Consider the following 22855-nt stretch of genomic DNA (forward strand, 5'->3'; position numbering starts at 1 on the left):
TATTTCTTACAATCATTTACAAAATGTTCTTACCCTGAACAATTTTCTCTAGCCATTAAGTACGGGGAAAAACAGGTCCCAGAAACAAGAGACAAAAAAAAACCTGGAAGATAACTGAACCAATAATTTCCCAGGTAATACCTTAACCCCAAGATCATCCCTCCTTTCAATTAAGCCAAATCCTAATCAGCGTAAGAGTTGCTGACAATTAGACAGGCCCAGTCTTGAAAACAAAGGACTAAAAACAAGGCTCTTTGGATGATAACTAGCCCAGGGAGGTGGTGGAGTCACCAACCATGGGAGTGTTCAAGAAACGTTTGGATGTTGTGTTGAGGAATATGATTTAGCTGGGAAATATTGGTAATGGTTGGACTAGATGATCTTCTAGGTCTTTTCCAACCTTGATAATTCTGTGATTCTGTGATAATAACTATTAGCACCTCAGTTTGGTCTGAGGGGCTTTCCTTGGATCTGTTTCATATAAGGAATTTAAACCTTTCAATTGCATGATTTATCTAGAGAATTTTTCTGAATTAAAACATTTGCTGTGTCCTCAAGAATTAGATTTTCTTTGATGGTTTCTGAAACGTTGAATTTGTCTACAGAAGCAGTTACAACAAAAGCAGGTATGTGTAGCCTAAAGTGACATTCACAAAGTATTTTTCCCCGAGGTAATGAACTTCCAAATGGAGAGGCAGAGCACATTTGGAAGAACAAATACAGTAAGACTTCCAAATTTTCTTCCCTCTATTAAAATTCGTCATCAGGATTCAGATTGATTTGAATCTTCTTTGATAATTTTACATGCAGATATCAGAAAATTGAAAATATTAGCAATTATATCATTCATAACCACATTGTGGCTTACAGCCACCACCGTGCTGCTTTTTATTTGGTCTATGTAACAATACAAACATTACACAGATGTAAATCCAAGTGTATACAACCATATGATACATGGAAAACATTTCCTATATTTCCCTAACTTTGTACAAACGCTTTTAATCCCAGGGCTATAGAAGTCATCTGATCTAGTAAATGTGGAAGTTTGGTGGCCCTGCCAGGCAGGTGGGTTGGAGCTTCCTGATCCTTGAGGTCCCTTCCAACCTGGGACATTCTGTGATTCTGTGACATTTGTTTTAAATGTAAATAAGCAAAAAAAAGAAAAAACGAGCTGAATAAAGCAAAACAAATTCAAAGGAAGAAACAACTCTCACTTTCCCCTTGCTCTCTAAATCAATAGTTAAGCCCCATATGACACAGTAATTTTACCCAAACAGCCAGGACAGCTGGTAATACCTCTGTATTTTACTGTCTTCTTTGAGAGTCCTGGCTCTGAAAGGCTTTACTGAAGAGCAGAGGGCTCACTAAGATTGAGCTTCTCCACTGAGCATCACAGAATAAATAGTTACATTTATTATTTAGACACAAAATATTGCCTTGCTCTTCAACACATTCCCAAAGAAGACAGGACATTGCTTGCACTCAGCAAATTAAAACACTAAAGGCTTAGAAAGGATTACAAAGATTAGGTTTTCAGTAGTACCAGATAATTTACTTGATAAGGCCTGATTTATTTCTTCATATAAGGATAATGGCTATCTTAGAAAAAAAATGATCTCTTGTAAACATTTTGGGAGGCCAAAAGATGCATATCTGACTTAAAAACTCAGAGGGGTATTTAAACAGCTACAATACAGAATCTAATCAGATTCCAATCACTAGATAAATACTCATCAATTTAATCAGTTTAAAAGAATGATCTACATTAGCTTAGTTCACAGCCTCATGGTATCCATGGGAGTCCTTCCGGTGGGCACATATCCATTAGCAGTCTAAGCACTGCATCTCCAATGAGGAAGGAAAAAAATAAATAGTTATTGTAATTGCTGAGTACTAAGCAAGAAATTGGTCCTGGCTCGCACTTACAACTAATGGTGTCACCAGTTATTAAACTAAGAAAGTATGTTAGCACTAGCCTAATTGAGTCTCCTAATGAAAAAGTCTTAACCAAAGGCACTAAAAAAGAAAACAACCAACCCATGAAAGTAGTATATTGCCATTCCATAGTGTAGGAGCAACGAAGTCAAAGATGCAGATGGTCTTCACTGGCCAGAAATTTTCTTTGTTGCTGTGGGTATTATTTTTAGGGAAAATGTCTATGGGAGAGAGAGTAAAGCAATGCAGGAAGGAAGGGGGGCAAGGCAGAACAGAAGGTATTGAGCCAAAGCCCAACAATGTAGAGGTGTGACCATTGCTGAATAGCTCACACCTCATTCATTTTCCCATAGCAAAGAGGAGCTGGCTGCTCACACACTTACGTTAGCTTGTGTTTTTCACAAGTCATTAGCCAGACAGTTATGACATCAGTAACCTTATTTTCAGAACTCTTTGCGTTCATAGATGTCAGTGCAACCTACAGAGATATCAGTACAACAGAGTGCAAAAGAAGAGCAATGCATTAGACTTAAACGACATTTGGTGGAGCTAAAAATGACAGAACTATTAATCAAAATATGACATTACTTGTCCATTCAACCTTCTCTTACAGATACCTAGGAATTTGTTACATAAATAAGAAAATAATAAACCACAGGAGATAGAAAACTTCAGTGAGGAAAATCAAATAAAGTACTACAAGACAATTTCAATATATTTGGGGACTATGTGTTGGATGAACATCTAAAAATTAGTATGGGCAACTTTGAGCTCAAATCACTTTACAACTTAACTTGGCAAGGCAACTGACCTTCACAACAAAACAATCTGCTTTCCAAAATCTCCACCGCTAAATTCCCTTTGTCCCACCCAGCAGAATAAAAGGAACACTCATAAAAGCTGTTCTTTTCATGGAAATTGGATGAATGTCTGAGAACCACTTATAAACTCTCTGGATTTTCTTTGTTTGTTTCTTTGTTTAAATCCTAATGGGGATTTGCTCACCCCTTACAACCAAAACATTTCTTGGAAAAACAGAAATTTACCTAATGTGATAAAAATGAGAGCAATAGTTCACTAGTTACACTTGTTCACTCCAATTCACCTGGAATTCACAGCAAATACTGAGAAGAATAACAAAATGATAAAGAGCAAAAGTTAAGCAAAAAACAGCAAGAGAACTGGATTGGAGATGGGTACTCAGAAACTAGTATACTTGAGGAATATAATAAGACATACCTTCATTTAATAATTGGAAAGTAACTTGGACCTTAGCTGCCAATAAATAAGGAAGACTTGTTTGAAGACATCATTGTCAAAAGCAGCCTTGACTACAGTAAGATCACAGACTTTAAGACCTTAATGGTCAAAAAGAGGTCAAGGAACGAAAAAGAATATAAAAATAAAGAATAAAAAAAAAAAAAGGTGGTGAAACATTAAAACAGCTTGGTTAAACAGTAAGGTATATAGTGTATCCAAACACAAAGAAGAAGCATATGAGAGATGGAAAAGCGGAGAGGTTTCCAGAAAAGGTAAAGCAAAATTGCTTGGGAACACACAGACACTGCTAGGAAGGCAAAAGCCCATCTGGAGCTCAGACTGGCTCGAGATGTCAAGAACAACAAGGAAGCATCTGTACTCAAGTCAATAACAAGTAGAAATACAAGAAGAAAAGGCTGTGATACTCTGTGCTTTTTAATTTGGTCTTCATGGGTAAAGTTAGCCTCCAAACCTCTACACTAAGAAGCAGTTAGAAAGAAATGGAAAAACTAAGAGGGTTGAGTTAGGGGTCAATCACACACATTAAACATATTCACGTTAATAGGACATTATGGGATGTATCAGAGAGCTATGAGACAAAATTAATAAAGAATATTCTGTAAAGTAAAAAAAAAAAAAAAGAAACAAAAATTAAAGATAGCTATCAAAAGATAACATTAATTAAGAGTGTCTCAGGCCACTTGCACTGAATCCATCTTGTATGTGTAGTACCTAGCCTGAAGCTTGCTTCTTTGAGTATTACTTTCCTGTTTTTATTGATGGCTAAGAAAATCAAGTAAGTAAAGGAGAGAGAGCTCCACATTTACACAAATGAGGGGAAAAAGAGACATAATCATATTTAAATCACTATCTATATGTCTTGCTTTTGTGTTTCCAGAAAAATATTGTGGGTAGTAAGGCACTTATTTTCAGACTCTAACTTTACAATCATTTGTTTTTAATGTCTTTCTGGCTGTTATGTGGATGGTAGACAAATAAGAAATAACCAGCAGACTGAAGCTTAAAGTGCAGCATCTGTCAACAGTCAGAGAAGGATGCCACTACAGTTTCAGATATCACTAATAAAACCTAAAAATTGCCACTTCAGCATCTGAGGTTCATCTAAAAATACCACTCTTCCTATTACTCACATTGATCTTAATTCTGTATGCTTCAAAAGGCTGCTGTTAAGCAAAATATAACTACAAGAAAAACTGATCTTGGGAACCTAAAACAATTATGTGCAGGTGGCATTAAGCAAAAACTGGTAGAAGTTTCCTATGCTGTAAATTGTACTTTAGGATATCAGAAGAATATTCAAAGAGTCATAGACAAGACTTGCTACCATCATCAATCTACTCTTGGAACTACTGCTCTAAATTCAGTGGGCGTCTTAAAAGAGCGCTGAAAGCAGCCAGCATTCTCCATGCATTCTAATACTATCCAGTATTTCCTCAATAGAAAAATGAGTCAGTTTAGAAGAGCAGCCTCTTTGCCAGGAAATAGCATTAGGACAGCAATTTTAACTCAGGCCATTTATAAATTCAGCAGCTACTGAAACCAAAAGCAGGTATTTCTGAGGAGAGGATATTTCATTCTTACACCCTGATATTCATTAGCCTCCCTCAGTCCACACTTAGTACCAGACAATTATTTTTCAGCTGATAGCATCTCCATAGCAAGGCAGCACGTATACATACATCTATCTTCTGTCAAGCTACTTACTGTCACATAAGAGCTTGTAGATGGATTGATCGTGTCCCTACCTGTTCTCACACTCATTATGTTACCTTGACTCACAGGCATAACCAAAACCTCTTCACTACCACTTGGCTCACAGTGTTGCATGTATCAGTACTTGGGAAAACTAAGAGATGAGTATGCATGGTCTGTTGGGCTGTGTGCAATTGTTTTATAAGTTATACATATAAAAGTACTAAAGACCATATAAAGTACAGACTACAGTTGAAAGGCCAATCGGTACCCAGATACTCTGACATTAAAATACTCACTGATGGAACTCTAATGAAACTTAAGATGAAAATGTAGATAAATAATATGAATGAAGACTCATGAAATTACTATTGTGCTATCATTAAAACACGTGGCTGTTTCAAAATACCGGCAGTCAACATCACCCCTAGGTCTCCTGTTTTCATTATACAGCAAAATCTCCAAGACGTGTGGATGCCTACAGATATCAGAAGAGCAGGGAAGAACCTACCATCACCAAAGATGTGAGTCATGAGCTTTGTGAGCACTTGCTTCAGATTGAACTCCACCAGCCTCACTGCCTCCATGGTGTGACATTCTTGTTTGTGCGCAGTGCGGTGCCCTTGCTCAAACAACTGGAGGCTTTCACCATCTTTAATACTGGAGAATAACTAGAAGAAAAACACAATAGAGTTTGGCATCAGTGACCTCTCAACATGAAAAATAAACTGAAGTTCTACTGATTCAAGGGGAATCTTACCTTCCAAACCTGCACCATGGAAAACAAATGGAAAGAATGATTTTACACAGATCCCATTCACTAAACACTTTGACACATAATTATAACAGGGACGGAAATATTCAAGTAAGATTTCTTTTATTTCAATAATATAATTATTGATCTAAAACAAATACTCCCCTTCCTTTCCACCCCACCTCCCCCCCTCCAAAAAAAAAACAACCCATCACATTTTATAACAGTTGTAATCAAACTTCTAAAAACATATTGATTTCTTAATGAGACCTGAAGCTGCCATCATTTGATTACCCTTCAGTACAGTACAGTTTATTTGTCTGAGGACTACCATCTTCCTGCATTCTCCCACATATGGCACCCATCATACAGGGGTGGGCAGGAGATCCTCCTTATTTGAGATGCACCAGCTTGCCCTGTGTGCAGAGGCTGCTCTCCACTACATCTGTTGCAAGTTGAAGACTTCTGATTTCCTGTACAACCTCATACATTTCTGTACAGGAAGTCCCAGGCAGATACACACTGATCATTCTAAATGCTCTCAAAGAGACCAATAAAACATTCTTACTAAGTCACATCTTTAGACGTCCTGTGCCTCAGTGAGACAACCAGTTTTACATTGCAAAGAGGATTTTGTTGGAAATCTTTCCAGCTACAGAGCTCTTAATTCTGGAGGGCAGGGAGATTTAATCATGAGAGTGCCTTCAGTGCCCTTTTCTACCCCTCCTCATCCACTTTCTACATTAAATCTATCACACATTGCACCTTCAAGCATAACTAGCTCTTATTCAAGAGGTACCATGAATGGCATCTTAACAATCCATGGACGTGCAGAGAAGTTGTTTTAGCTGCAGCTTGACTTCTTCAGTGCATGAAAGGCCTATAAAAGGTACAAATGAACCTCTGGTAGTTTACAAATGCTGGCCACAATTAAATGACAAACTTATAGCATATTTTACACACATGAAATGCATGCAGAAGGAGCCTGAGCACAGTACAGAAACTAGGATATAGAGACTTTTTAAAAACAATAAACACAAACCATCAGTAGCATTTAACTTTGTATTTCTAGTCGGAAGAATTGACTGGCAGATTGAGAAAACACCTCTCAATTTAATCTCCTTTGTGCACCGCAGACAAATGCAAATTACGGAGCAAAAAGAGAAATACATACTAAAACAATGAGTCACCCGTCTAACAATGATGTCTTTACTAATCAAAAGGCCATAGCTTGACAAAACTAGGCACTATGCTTTTAAATGGCACACTCTTTATTCAAGTGCTCACCTGAAAGATTAAGGCCCCTTTCTCCATACTGGCATAACTTCTGCACTGTCTGGAAGAAGCAGATGACACCTACCCTACAATTAATTTACTATCAGTAGGGCAGATTGACCATCAACCATCTGGCTTTGAACACCAGAAGGTAATCTCAAAAGTCTGCTGTAGCCCAGGTAATGGGTTTGTCGTAAGCTTCTGTGGTAGTCAATGGAGTGAAACTGGCTCCCTTGTGGCCATTTGGCATGGTCATGCTGGGCTCCTGCTCTCAGTTGCACATTACAGGCAGCTTTTTTTCCTTTTTTTTTGTATTTTTCTATGGACTGAAGACACTATCCTCAATAAACTCTGGAGAACAGAGGAAATTGTGGGATGTTAGAAGTTGCAAAGTCAGCTCAGTAATTGCTGCATGGAGAGATGTCCTGGAGTATGGATAGGGACAAGGGTACTTTGAATGGCAGTGTCCCACAGGCTATGGGAGCACAGCCCTTGCAGAGTTGGTCACCTATGGGTTGCAGTAACAAAATAGAACCCTCCAGCCAGGTGCCAGGCCTCATATCAGTGTTCTCCATAAAGGCTTTGTCAACTCATCTGAATTCCAGCACAAGAGTGGACAGGGCGATATCGAGGAAAGAAAGGTACCTTGCGGGTGTATTACTATTTATTCTATTCACAGATATATCACTATATCAAGATATGAAGGTTAAAAATGGTAGACCAATTTCACCATTATGATCACCAAACTGCACTAAGTATTAAGGTAATGAATACATCATGCTCACATACTTACCTCTATGAATAAAGAGGCACTGAAGACCAGCTCTACATGAGGATCTCCATGTGGCAACAGTTCTCCTTGCCAAACCTAATACAATATGACTCTCTAGTTCCAGTGAATATCTCTATAAATAAGCAAATGGCTGCACTCTAAATCCACTTAGGATAGCAAACCATTACCACAACATCTTTAATGTGCTGTAACAATAAACTGAAGGATTAGGAATGATGAAGATGATGCCATCTGAAAATGGTTCATCAGGAAGAAAACTTATTGTCAGCTCCAATCAGTCTTCAATACGATGAAATACATAAATCTGCACCCCAATCCAGTGTCAAAGAGAGATACAGGCCACAGCTGCACAACAGGATACTCTTTGCAACAAACCAAGCACTGGTTTGGGAAGAGAATGGTGAAAATCACTTTGAGCAACAAGCTTGCAGAGTGGTCTCCTTAATTTCAGGATACTTCAGTTTTCAGTCTTCCAATTACGTGACGTGTTTCAGTGAGACTCCCAGCTCCATAGGCTGATGCACACAACCTTCTTGAGTACCCATGTCTGGATGTGTTTAAGATATGGGCCCAGCAACTGCTGGCACACTGTACTTGCATCACGAGTTGTCACAAGCTTGGATTTGTATAAGGGCACACCTTGGAAATGCCCATCCTGAAGTGAATTTTATCACCTACAGAAGAGATGAATGGAACTCCACCTTAACAGTATCATCTCAAAGTAGCCAGGAAACACAAAATTCCCTCTGATTCACAAATTCTATTACACAATAGGAAGCAAATGGCCTTCCTCAAAGAGACTAACAAACCAACCTGCCATCTGGCGACAGTTACCAACTCCTCACACAGTCCTTAGCTCTTGCCAGCTGATTCACTGACGAGCATTGTCCAAATCTCTATATAGTGGGTTGATCCCTGGAACACAGTACATTCATTCCAATTCCTTTGCATGTGAGGGGGAAAAAAAAAAAAAAAAAAAAAAAAAAAAAGGAAAAAAAAAGGGGCAGGGCAGAGATTTCATTTGATAAAACACCAGAGCAGAAACACAGTGTCCAGAGCTGCAGTAATACTACAGAGAAGACAAACCAAAAGAATCATAGAATCACCAAGGTTGGAAAAGACCAAAAAGATCATCCAGTCCAACCGTTCACCTATTACCAATAGCTCCCACTAAACCATGTCCCTCTACACAACATCCAGTTGTTCCTTGAATACCCCCAGGGTCGGTGACTCCACCACCTCCGGGCATTCCATTCCAGTGCCTGACCTGACATGATACTGTCATGTCAGTCTTGTCAGTGAAAAGCAGAACCTGGTATGGCGTGCAGTGATTAAATAATGAAATAAGCAAACAGAAAGCAAATAAATGATGAAGAAAACAGAGGACAAGAGGATATATTTTGATCAGGTATTCACACCTACCCCAAAGCTTGGTCCAATGAAGGACCAAGATACAGAAGTATAAGATGATCAGAAAGACGAATAAGTTTACAGAAGAAACGTCTACATTTGTATTACGTAGGACAAGAGTCTTAATGTTTCAGGTTATAAATGCTGTGAAGCTACAATATGGAAATAGTTTGTTACAATGATACAGACCCGCAAAATGAGAAGGAATTCACAGATGCCAACTGCCATTGCTTTGGAGGAGCAGTTGTTCTTTTTAACCAAATTTATACTTTTTTTCATTGCTCCTTAACAAAACATGTTTTTGGAGGAAATAGCAAATTTTCAATAAAGAATAAATACGTATCCCCAATTCTTTTTCCCAGTTTCCCTATTGATAGTTTTCAGACGCTAGCATGATCAGATAGACTGATGAGAGCATTATTTTCCCATCTGAACAATCTGATATTGGCCTCCATTGGAATGAGTTTAGTAAATTAGAATAGCAATTCGTAAGTTTTCGCATCTGTTCCCATTAAAATTTATGTATAATTCAATACAGACTATAAAATACCTTATAAAGTCTCCTTCCAACATGTAAACAATATCTGTTCTCAACTGAATGTTTTCCGATTGCCATTGGGTTTATATTGGCTCCCTCTGGTGGTGAATATGTGTGAAGTGTAATTTAGTTGTTTAATCTTTCCATAAGCTGCATAAACCATAGACTTGTTAAGGTTGGACAAGACCACTACGATCACTTAGATCACCCAACTAAGCCAAAACCCAGTATAATCTGCAGCTCAAAGATTCAGTCCTGAACACACTATGTATCTAGACAGAGCATGAAGCTCAGGTTGTAGAACTGAAGGTGTGCTTGCAAGGACATGTGTGTAAGTAAAGAATTGCACTGAAGACCAGCACAGAGCGCAGAAACCATTTCATTTCAGTTCCACGCAGGAATTTCCAACAACTCCAACATGAATATTATCAATCCAAAGAATTTTTAAAAACAAATTGTATGCCATCAAAGGAGAAAAATCTGTGTGCCCTTTAAGATGATAAATGCAGGCCTGGCTTTGGTGTTAATTTTCACTTCAATACCGCGAACAGTTATAACAAAGGTTTCAAAGGGCAGAAGTTTTTAACCCAACCTTGACTACAGGACTTCAAAAGAGGAGACACTTCTACTCTTCTTTATCCTGCTTCAACTTTCAGCTGCGGATGAACTGACCTTTTTTGTCATTCCCAAACTGAGATGAGATGGCAAATTCCTCTAAATTCAGATTCTAGATTTTGAGCTTTTTTCGCCACTTCTCTCATTCCCATCCTCCCCCGTTCTGTGGTGGCTTCCATTGATGAAAAAAACAAGTGATAAATGTATACGCATCAAAAGTACAAAGTAGGGCAGTAAAGCAGCCGTAGCACACAGAATGAAATTCACCTAGGGCTTACCGCTAACAGTTCTTTCCTTTAGCTGCCAATCTTCTTATCCTCAGCACTGCGAAAATTTCCTCGCTAGAGCCTGCGAGTGTGGTTATGAATGAAAAGTCTGAGATGAAGGTAGCAGGTCCTGACAGTCACATAGTCCCGTTCAGTATGTTATAATTCAAACATGAGTATAAATAAATGAATATAAAAATAGAAAAATATTTCTCTCATGTAGTGCTACCTGCATTAAATCATGGTGGTTTTTATTTTTTTCCCCCACTCAGACAGTTCCTTTTAGAATTATTTAAATTTTTCCCATTATTTTGAATAGGCAACAAGAATATAAAACACAGAACCAGTCTCTGGTGAAATTTCAGAATTACACATTCATTTTTTTTTCCACGAGGCTCTTGGGATGATGCCTGTAAGAAGCTTTACATATTGCAAGGCTCTACCAGTATTCAGTCTGTAACTGAAGTGAAAGGGATGCTTTAGATCATCCTTGGGTTTAGAATTAATGCCTGTTGCCTAACAAACAAGAAATTTACACACTGTGCTCCGTGCCACACTTCTTTGTTCATCAGCTTAGAAAACTGACAGGAAGGACTTCCACTCTTGAGAGAAGGACACATTCGCCACTTATAACACACAGCTAACTTTGAGTTCATCACCTACTAACATTCTCCAATAACATCTCAATCATTCTCTTGGGGGAAAAAAAGAAGAGAAGGAGAAACAAACTATAATGCAATGAATCAAATAGTTCTACATCCTGTTTTACTAACTAGATAATGTCAGTGAACGTTGCTGTAAATTTCTTCCCACTCATAAAATCCTGTTATTATTCCTGTTATTAAGTTTGTACAAGAGAAAGAAATATTCTTTCCTGAGGGCCAGAATTTCTTAAGAAACACATTCTTTGACAATAATGTCAGTAATTAGATCAACCATACCAACATTTGTAGAAATTCTGAGTGTAGATGCTATAATTTTGTGACAGATAAGATCTGGATGTTTGGACTCCTGCTGAAGCAAAAAACATGGCATGAGCATAAAACATTTAAAAGACAGCATTTTTTTTAATGTATTTTCCATTTTTTCCATCCTATACATCCTTGCAGGCCTATGAGAAATAACAGCAAACAAATTCTGGATAAAGGTGCAAGATGTCCATTTCCCAATTACCAAAGAAGTGGCTGCAAGCTGCTTTCGATACCGTATAGCTCCCAAGCCATCTCCAGATACAACTTTTTCATGGTGCAAAAGGAAGTGGCAGCATGGGGTGGGAAACACCACTGAAGACAGCACGAACCTTTCCCACCAGCAAGAAAAGCAGTGCACTGTGATTTCCCTAGTTTTCCCTCAGGCATCCAAAACCATCAGGCTCCCCTGCCAAGCTCCTGTCACCCATTGGCAGCCAAATTAAGAACAGTCAACATCTCAGTATTAGAATAAGGTAGTTTTAGCTATATAGATGGAAATTTGGCAGTATTGCTACAAGCATACACAAATTATATGAATCAATTACTGTTTGGAAAACAAACTGGCTTATATACACCACTCATCAATGATACCACAGAATGCTTAATGACATTCATGCATCTGCAGAACATGAAAGTTGTGCCAATAGAACACAGAAACTTAGAAGTCTTGGACATCTACCTAGCGCTCTTTAGCTGATGTCTCTGGACTCCCTTTTGTTTACTGTGTATGTACTGCAAGCCCATAACTGCCGGCTGCAACAGATGAATCCTTCAAAACAGTTTTAAGATCAAATAAAGAATGGAACAATTCATTACAAACAAACCTTCATTTACAGAAGCTTGGAGCTATTAAAAGAAAAAAGATGACAGAATAAAAGTCTCATTCTGGATATAGCTGCAACAGTTTACATCCACGAGTCCTTCAAGTATTAATACGACAAAGTCTGAGATGAAATGACTTTACTGGAAGGGATTTTTGATAGAACGAGAATTGAAATGTGCAAATTGTTATCTGAGCAAGCTTTCTGCTTTCAGATACTGTTTTATTTTGCTAGCTTTCAATAACACTGTCCTGTCTTCTGATGAAGCTTGCACAGTTGTTACGAAACACTTTTTCACCTGTATTTTTCCCAAATTAGAAGTATTACTAAATGACCAATCACTTGATCCTTATCAGCATACTGCGTAACAACTGTGTTGTGGTAACCTGTTGGCATGCATGTACTTTCCTCATAGCAAATATATGGCCACACAACTTACCCCAAATCTCTTTCAGTTCAACTAAAGAATTCCTACCTCATGACAGGAGAAGAGCCGCACTCCTTCCATCTGATGAAAGACTGGGTAGTGGGTGCTATCAATTGTATCACGGCGGTAAACATCTCCCACTGCCAGGAAAGCATCTAGACCGGAGTGTATCAAGTCCCACTGGTGAGCTGATGTGTGTGCTCTTAACATGTGATCACGATTCAAGTAATAGTTATCCTCCTTTCTTCTGCTGACATGGTCCCGTGGGACAAGTAACTTATCAAAATTCTGTTGCACTGTAACCACTGGAGAAAGACCATCATAGACAGAAAAGAGAGGATTCCCACGGCGTCCTGTATATTGCTTGTAAAAGTGGTCCTTCACCTGCTCCTTGATTAGCCACAGAGGGTGATGCTTTTTGTTATGCAAATTCTTCCCCACTTTGGAAAGAATCTTCTCTGTGACATTGGTGTAGTCATCTTGAGGATAAGATTTACCAAACAGTTCCACAGTATTTGAGCAGGGTACGCTGGCAGCAAAATCTGAAGGCACAGACTGCCTTGAATGGGTCGGAATTCCTCTTACTTTTATTTTTGGTGGTAAAGCTGTTTTAGAATACCTGGCTACTCTCATGAATTTCCAAAGCATCGCCATTGCAAACTCTCTTATAACCTAAAAGAGAAGAAAAAAAATCAGAACAAATTCAAGTTTGTATCTTCAGTCTCATTGCAGAAATTGCTAGCAACTCATGGATAAGTGAAATCCAAATGTCTGCTTGATTAATATGATGAAGTTCCCATTACAGACTACTGTTTTGACTTTGGAGAAGAAATAACCTTATGATCAAATTTCAGGTAGGATATCTTGTTCAATTATCAGTCTTCTGCACCACTGCATCAGTATTAATGACACTAGACCTAGTCTTAATCTCATTCCAGATACTGCTTCGCTTTGCAAATGAGGAAACATTACATTTAAAATGGTGGATCTTTTCATTCTGTTAAAATATTAGGCAATACAAGACTACTGAACATGAGAAGCTCAGAAATGCTGCAACACTATTCAGTGGACATAGGCCAGCTTATGGAAAAAAGACCCTGGCATTAACATATTGTTCTCTGCCACTAGCAGGCCCAATGGAAGGAATTTCATACAAATCAAATGCATATATAGAGCACACTGCACAACCACTGCTATTTTCTACATAAACGTCATATGAAGCTCACATACAAGATTTTTAAAAGATTCCACAAAGTCTAAATTAGTGTTAACATTTGGGGATATGTATAAAACACCTTTTCCAAACGCTTTCAGTATACTTGATTTTACTGCTTATACCACTGTACTGGAGGAAGGATTGATAGCTATCAGGAAAGTCAATTAAAAGACATGATTCTGCAGGATGTGCCTATCTACCCAAAGTACCATCTTTACACATCCACTCTATTTAGAAACAGACTCTCTTTATACTTCATGCATAAACAAGGATGACTTTGTAGCTCTTGAAGAGAATAATTCTGTAAGCAAAGAGTTCTGAGGATTGCGATGCCTTCAGGCACTCAAAACATGTAAGACCATTCTGAGATGCACAATCACTTGAAGATCAATAGTTGGGCTTCACAAATATTGGCAGAGGTTCCAGTAAAATACTTAAGCTCCAAAAACAGATTAGAACAGGTACGTTTTAGAATACACAGCCCTTCAAATTCAGTTAACAGCTATGTTTATATCTGGTTTCCATTCCTCTGGTCTGTGTATTCTCTACAGATTTATTTTCTGAAGCAATTGTAACTCACTATATCAAAATAAAGACACGCAAGATAATCATGGCACAGTAAGATATCCCATGTTAGTTCTTGGCCACTTCTATTCAGGTTCTCCCACTGATCAATTCACACACACACGTAATGGGAAGCCCTCTGACACAGCCTAAGCATCGGACAGCATTATGGTTTGAAATGAGAGGCTCCTTTTTCCCCAAACATACGTTCTCCTTCATGGAAAGCAAGTTCTCATTTTCAAACAGCTGCCTGAAATATCCAGTTCTACTCAGATAATGTATTCAGTTTCCCTTAAGTAAATATCACCATCTGCCCATACATTTATTTTTTCTAAAAAAATTCAATTCAAAACTTATACGTAACTGTAATATAAGAACTCTCACGACTTTATCATGAATCTCGTGATGTTTGCTTCTTTCCTAAATGCCATTCCTTTGAGAATCACACGTTTAACTTTCACATAAACAGTTCTCAGGATTTACAGTGTTATGGAAAAGAAAATAGAACAGAACAAGTGCTTGAAAAAAATAAAAACAAAAGGGGTGTTTGTTTGTTTATTTTCTATTTCAAGATGCTTGGCTTTTAAGGGAGATTCTTCTTAATGTATTCATTTTCTGTTCAGCCTCTGATGGTTCCGAAATGTTCATTTCTCAGACCTAGTTTTTCAGATCGTGCGATACATTCTTGTCACAAACATATATGGGGAGGGGAATGGATTAGGTTACTTCAGAGTTATCATCCTAACATTATGCTTATGCCTGAACTATCTTACTGTCTGTGTTTCTGTCCTAATATAATGAAAATCTACTGGGAGTAGTAAAAAAATAAAAGAAAAAGAGACTAACTCAACATTTCTCCATGAGTTACAGAGTTATCCAGTGTCCAAGGGCTGAAAACAACCAACAAATGGTAATCTCAGAATCACAGAATTGTAGGGGTTGGAAGGGACCTCCAGAGATCATCGAGTCCAACCCCCCTGCCAAAGCAGGTTCCCTACACCATGTCACACAGGTAGGCGTCCAGGCAGGTCTTGAATATCTCCAGAGAAGGAGACTCCACCACCTCCCTGGGCAGCCTGTTCCAGCGCTCCGTCACCCTCACTGTAAAGAAGTTCTTCCGCACATTCGTGCGGAACTTCCTATGCTGAAGTTTCATCCCATTACCCCTAGTCCTGTCCCCACGCACTACTGAAAAGGAGAAACTGGAGCAGACTCACACAACAGTGCCGCAAACACTGAAGTTCTCCATCGACACACTCTTCTGCTTTCCTCTCTGACCACAGAAATGTACACGTCATTTCCAGGATCAATCAAAATAAGTATGTAACTTCCTTCCAACTCAACTGATGACAAATTACATTTATGGGGAAAAACAAGTCATAGAGAACAAAGGGAAAAAAAGCAAGAAAATCTGGAACCAACAAAATATTTAACAGTCAGAAGAGCCAGAACAGAATATAAGGAGCAGTTTTACCTTTCTAGCAACAATAAATAACTGATGTTAAATGTAAGTTAATTAAATTATGTCTAGTAGACTTCAAACTACAGGTGTGAAAAATAAATCCTTTCCTCTCTTCATTTCCACAATGCTTATTAGTTGGAAGTATCAAGGATCTAATTTCTGTGCACATCCTGAATGCCACAACATAGACTGCTAGTCAGCTAAATAGCAGCAGTACTGCAGCTGACAACAAATGCAGAAATAAGAAATAAACACTGAACAACCACCATCGACATCTGTCATCTAAAGATGGTACAGTACTCTACCAGCATCACCAAAGGGGTTGTGCATTTGGGGTGTGACAGTGGCTTTTACCCAGGTGGGAACCAAGGCAAGTTTGGGGCTTCCTGAAGCACTGTGGATGGATGTGCAATGGACAGGCCCACCAACTCCTGTCACTTGGTTCCTTACCTTGCTACTGCCACATTACTGCGTGTCTAACCAGCTCCTTTGAGGAGGATGTGGTAAAGGTCCCAGGCTTTTCCCTCTGTTTCTACCTCCATACAAATACGTCTCATACAATGCCTGCAGCTAGGATTTTTCCTTAGGTTGATACACGCAGTGTTTTGTCAGTGTATTTAAGTATGAAACTGGGATCATTATGAAACTGGGATCCATGCTAATCAGGGATGAAGGCCTCAGAACAACCCTGTCCATTCTGTGGATAGGCCAGTCATAGCTGTAATTGCCCTTGGCCAACATCAGTGCCCAACTACAGCTCCTGTGCCATTTCTGAAGCAGTATCAGCAGGGGGCTCCTTCATTTATTATGGAAAGCCAATCATCTCTACGCAGGAGAAGAATGGACTTCGCATAGCACAACTATAATGTAGTCATGAGCTCAGCAGCACAAAATTGGCAGAACAAAGTACCAGTAAAAATCATGATTTTGGAGCACATTCAAAAGGCAGTTGGATGAGATGAGGAATCATACTGCTGCAATGGAAACCATAGAATAGTTTGGATTGAAAGGGACCTTAAAGAACACCTAGTTCCAGCCTCCCTGCTGGGAACAGGGCTGCTACTCACCAGATCAGGCTGCCCAGAGCCCCATCCAACTTGGCCTTGAACACAGCTTTGCTGGGCAGCCTGTGCCAGTGCCTCACCTTCCTCTGAACTAAGAATTTACTACTAGCGTCTCACCTAATTCTCCATTCTTTTAGTTAATGCATGTCTTTTCACGTTTAAATCCAGGCTTCTCTGTCACAGTGCAGCAGGGATTAAGACAGCATTATCACAGATGCACTGGAATTTGTCACAAGTGCCCTCAACTCCCCTGAGTTTTAGAGAAGAATCATGTACTCTGCAAAAGTCCCCTGCCTTGAAAAAGGAGGAAAAGAGGGAAAGATTAACATCTAACCATGAAAAGCCCTGTGCACCAGCACTGTTTTAATCACCCATATCTTCTAGGACACGAATGATAGAAATGCTCTTTTTCATGCAAAGTATAGACCAACAAGGAACCAAACAAGCCTTGTTTCAGAGCCATTTGCTAGGTATTCAGACCTGTAAACAAAGAGCATCCTCACTCTCAATGACCACTTCACTGTACGCCCTGCTGCGTTGGTGCTTTATTTTTTACTGTTTATGGCTGCAGAAATACAGATGGGCTACAGCATACAGCAACTGAAGTATATAACGGGTTTGAAACCAACATTCTACAAAGAAAAGAGTCTGTCTCCTATCCAGGAATAGCTAATTAATGCAAGAGTCTGAAGTGCCATGGAAAACGTTAGAAAGTTGGGCTGCCACCATTTTGTGATGTGACAGCTTTTATCTACCGTATGTGTGGGGAGGGGAGTTCAACCAACATAGCATATGTTAAGACAAAAATTATAAGCATATGCTAGGCTGCTAAAATTGGACATTTACCAGTCTACTTAGCAATTTAGCTAAGCACTGAATTTTAGTTTTGAAAACTATGCAGGCATACAACAGCAAATATAATTGTATTGCCATGACCATACCTACACTGAACAGGATTTAGCAGAAATTGTTTCATGTGCAATAGCAATAATGAACTCAGACTTCTTTAAAACCCATTTTAAAATGCAGCTACACTGTCGCGCACCACAGTGGACTTTCCCACTTAATTCATATTACAAAGAAAGACCTCTGAAATAGCCTGGCAGATGAATTAGAATGAATTCATTTTAGAATAGGACCTCCCAAGTGAAGAACGTTTTCAGGTGTCACCAATGGTAGCTGAGCATTCAGCAAAACAAAACACTGCACACACTACAAATTACCAGTCAAGAAGCAAGATACCATAGCTTATAAGTATTTGACTCTCACTTTTTTCATGTACTTAGTGTTCATACAGTTAATAATCCATCTGCAAGCTCCAAGAAAACATGCAGAATAATTCTTTTTTTTTTTTCTTTTTTTTTGTTATGGTTCCTAACAGAAGCAAGAATGTGTTATAGGCTGCCTTCCTGTCTGCTCTCTAACAGTGATCCATTAATCAAAGTGATGCCTTTGGCAACATCTTGAAGTTTGTAATATTGGGAGAGAATTGAAAACATTTTCTGGCATAAGACAAAACCATGTTTTCTCTCAGTATTACATAATATTTTCTTAAACGTGAAATAAAAGATATTATCAGCCAAATACCTTTTAAAACAACTGACCCAGAAGATGTCTATTGTCTTAAGAGATTACATTATTTTGTGCTCAGTCTTACATGCGAAGAGAAGCACAGAAAACTTGATGCACACCATCAGCCTTAAGACTGCAGGATAGGATAAGACATTCATAGCAGGCAGGAGACACTTCTACAAGGACCACTTAGGAAAGCAACAGTTTTTAGACACCCCCAGTCACCATCCTACCCACATTGATCACTCCACTTCAGGCTGGATCTTGGAATCAATTAGAAAGGACTTTACATCACATTGCAACAAGTTTCAGTTCTCTGTGCTGCCTATGGAAGGTTCTTACAGATCCTACAGCTTCTCCTGACAAAGTATTACCAAAGTGAACCTGATATTTTAAATATGAATTTTTCCCTTATGAAAATAATAACACTTTCTAAGGAGGATTCAAGACAGGTAGCATGTGTATCAATACTCACAATACTTGTGAACTTGGTAGCTGCACTATCTAACTGGAATAAGAATGTTTCAAAGATTGACACAATGAAGTTTCAAGACATCTGGTGGTAATGGCTTATGCAAGAAGAGTGGAGTAACCATACACTGGAAGTTGCAATCATCAATTTATCTCTTTAGTGCAAAATTTCCATCACATACAGCAACTGAGGAGCACAAAGCCCTACTGAAAGGTAAGCAGTCATAATCTGAGCTCCTACTGACACACCTGACACACTTCCCTCCCTCCACAATTAGACAAAATGCTTAAAGCAAATTCCATACTTTAACTGAAAATTCTCATTACACAAGCATATTTTCAATCCATTACAAATTAGATTGCAAAGAAAAGCAATAAGTTGCTGTCAAATGTTGTCAAATTTTTCTCCTGTTTTTAAATAAATCTATATTTTTTGAGGGAAGCAATCTGAAAAGAAACCACTACCTTTGGCTGAGGGGATGTTCTCTTTTCAGTACCTTGAAGAAGTTGCCAGCCAGTTCTCTTGCTCAGAAGACATATTGTAAGTAACTATCAGGTCAAAGGGACAGAGACAATCAAATGACCATAAAAGTCTCACTGCAGTCAAGATTGCCAACATTTCTCCTCTGCCTACTTTTTTCCATCAGTATCTGCAACTTGACTACCTCCATTTTTCTATAGGTAAATATGTCCTGAGGGATTTTACTTCTACAGATTTCTAAGCCAAAATTAATTTGGTTAGAAATAAGATATTAGCAGTACTTGTGTGCAGTGACATCTTTTCTTTTTCCCACTGATTAAGTGCACCATTCGAACATAACATCACAAAAAAACTCATCCTGTCTTAACAGGAAGAGGGAGTAATAACTTTTTGAAGTCAGTTATTAAATAACAAGAATGGGACATGCATAGACTTGGTAACAGAGCAAAGGACAGTAGAGGAAGAGCAAGTAATTCACTGTAAGCATTAATGATTCCATCACGGTAACTGAAAACACTAGACTATATAACAGCAGCTACACAGTATGGGGCATGACAAGCGTAATACACACTGTGCTTCAGTAGAACTTCCTGAACTTCTGCACTACTTTGCACTTATTGAAAGTCACTTATGCATGTGTTGCCATACATCAATGACACTGGTGGGATGAAGACACACACTGCTATAAACTTCAGAAAAGCATAAAGCTATATAGCATTATCTTTACAATGTAAGGCAGAAATCCTTAACAACAACCATGAGAATTGCTGGACCAACTGATGGATCAACTGGAAAGCACCAGTTATTCCCAAGGAGAATCATGCCCATGGCAGCAGCCACCCAGACTTCCACAGTTGCTTGTGGTAGACAGAAGATATTCTACAGCTCATAAGGTAGCATTCACTGATCAAATAATGACTGACAAACTCCTTCAAGTAGAAGGCAGAAATATGCCAATGTTTCACCTACCAGATTCAACACACGGGCTACCTAATGGGTTACATTAACTTTCACCTGCAAAAACATGCACTGTACCCATATACACACAGTTCAGGCACTTTATATTGTTACAGTGACAAAATGAAAAATCTAAGAAACAAACCCAACCTACTCAATACTAAGTAAACCAAATAACTTAGATGGGTCATGCTAGAGAAGCAGGCTTAGCATGAATCTCTCTACCATCTTTCACCCCTAAGTGTTGGGGGAGGGTGAGGAGGAGTTATAAATTTTCTGTCATATCAACTTTCTGACTCACCAAGCTCTAAATAGATCAATTTCATGTATTTGCTGTCATCTCGAGCTAAAACAACACAGCACCACCAGAAATACACATCTCAGCCTTAGCTGTGATGTGAACTTGATCTCAGCTGAAACTCCAACTCAGCAGCAGTATCGCTCCTTTGTCTGTCTCTATTAGAGAAATAATGAAACTCTGCAAACAGACAGAGCACTTACCAGAACTATGTATATTTCAACAGCCAACCAAAAAAAAAAAGACAGAGACAAATTTCTCTATGGATTTTACTTCAAAATCAATAAGTCTCACAGACTTCAGTATGGATAAAGAAGAGAAAATGTAAATGTTCGCAGCAGAGGATCCACTGTAGAACAATACTTCCTTGTTAGCAAACGCATGACCACACATGTACAAAGAAGTCACCTCTAGTTTGAACTGTATCGTCTTCATTTATCTGTCACGGGTTCTGACAAAGCGTTTAAGGAGAAGATTAGAAGGATCCTAAGCAAGCAACTGTATTTCTGTGTCTGGGGCATACCACCTCCCTGAGGTTGCTAAGAATGGGACTAAAATATTAATAAGTAAGCCATTTGTCAAGAAAATTATGTAGAAAAGCTTGGCAACCACAGGGAGACGCAAGAAATAAGAGAATGTAGTGCCCTAGCTTGATATAAGTAGTTAAAAGGAAAATAAACACTTTAATTTCCTTGCCCATGTTTACAAACTTTGAAGGAAAACAATAAATGGATGAATGTGAGAATTTAAAGATGAGAATTCATCATTCAGAATTAGTATTAACAAGTACTGACTTCTGCAAGGGACCACCACACACTAAGATCTAGAACTCAAGTTTTCAAGTCTTGATTTCTCCCAGAAATCACTTCACCATAAGCAGATTAGAAAAGCAAGTTAAAAAGGCATCACAGATTAAGACAAGTAATCTAAAACCTTTAGCAAAAAAAAAGGTGATGCTACTGACAAATAAATGACTAATGTAATTAAATGATAATATGATTTACCAAAAGCTAGCCCTACTCAGCTTAAGTTGTTCTAAACTTAAGATGTTTCCAGTAATACCAACAATACCCATAGGTTAGATCACCACTGGCACCTGTAGATACATAGGGGTACAGCATTGTACGACAACATTTAGGTTTTTATTAAGCAGCATTGTACTCTTACATAGCATATCTGTGCACAGGATTGCAAAGTGCTTTTCAGCCTTTAGCCAATTAAGCCTTACAAGATTCCCACAGGAAAAGTATTGTATTATTTACACCTATTAGTGCAGCAGCTCCTGATTCAAGAGTACTGTACTTCCACATGTTGTTTTCACTTATTTTTTCTTTTCAAACAGTTTTAATGACGTTATTTTCCTCTGCATTCTGTGGTGTGTTTTTTTTGCTGGCAATATTATTCAACAAACAATTTGACAACTATAGTGGGTACTGTGAAAAAAATCAGAATGATTTTAAAGCAGCTTGCCAAAATTACCTAATAGAAATCATGCTAAACAGTTCAGAAATACGGAGCTATTATTGTTGAAACTAATTACTGGAATATGCAAATTTCAAGTCTTAAATCTAGATTCCTTGAAGAAGAAATACAGTCTGTACTGTGTCACAAAAACTTCACTGGTCTCAATGTCACTGTAATTGTAATTATGCACTAATTATGATCCAAGGATCAATCAGAGAAATAGAAGACAATTAAGAGAGAAGGGAAGTAGAATAAAATAGCACTGTTGAGGTAAAAAGGAATATGAAAGACAATTTGGTGAGGTGGCACAGAGTAGACCATTGCTGCTCATGATATATATATATGTTCTACAGTGGAGTTGATCTGCAAACCAGTGTGGCATTCACAATCTTCTTTTAACTAGGATTTCACAGAATCACAGAATTGTAGGGGCTGGAAGGGACCTCCGGAGATCATCAAGTCCAACTCCCTGCAAATCAGACTTCCTACAGCAGGCTGCACAGGTGGGCATCCAGGCTGGTCTAG

The 22855-nt window shown here is 38.5% G+C and overlaps 1 protein-coding gene across 18 annotated transcripts in view; it reads right to left on the reverse strand.

Moving 5' to 3' along the window:
* Positions 1–22855, reverse strand: part of FARS2 (phenylalanyl-tRNA synthetase 2, mitochondrial) — a 217093-nt gene that overhangs the window by 159299 nt on the left and 34939 nt on the right. For 15 of the 18 annotated variants that reach the window (XR_014943570.1, XM_015854553.3, XM_015854558.2 and 12 more), the window contains 2 exons: positions 12830–13453; positions 5423–5582 (listed from right to left, as the gene is read on the reverse strand). Coding sequence is in view for 17 of the 18 variants with exons in the window: in XM_015854553.3 (XP_015710039.2) it covers positions 5423–5582; positions 12830–13435 (766 nt within the window). In the remaining variant the exon portion in view is untranslated. The remainder of the gene's footprint in view (positions 1–5422; positions 5583–12829; positions 13454–22855) is intronic. The other 3 variants (XM_085540269.1, XM_085540270.1, XM_085540268.1) reach the window with 1 other exon arrangement.

The sequence above is a fragment of the Coturnix japonica genome, chromosome 2 (assembly GCF_054131305.1).
Source record: "Coturnix japonica strain WE chromosome 2, WE-NBRP24, whole genome shotgun sequence".
NCBI classification, from domain to species: domain Eukaryota; kingdom Metazoa; phylum Chordata; class Aves; order Galliformes; family Phasianidae; genus Coturnix; species Coturnix japonica.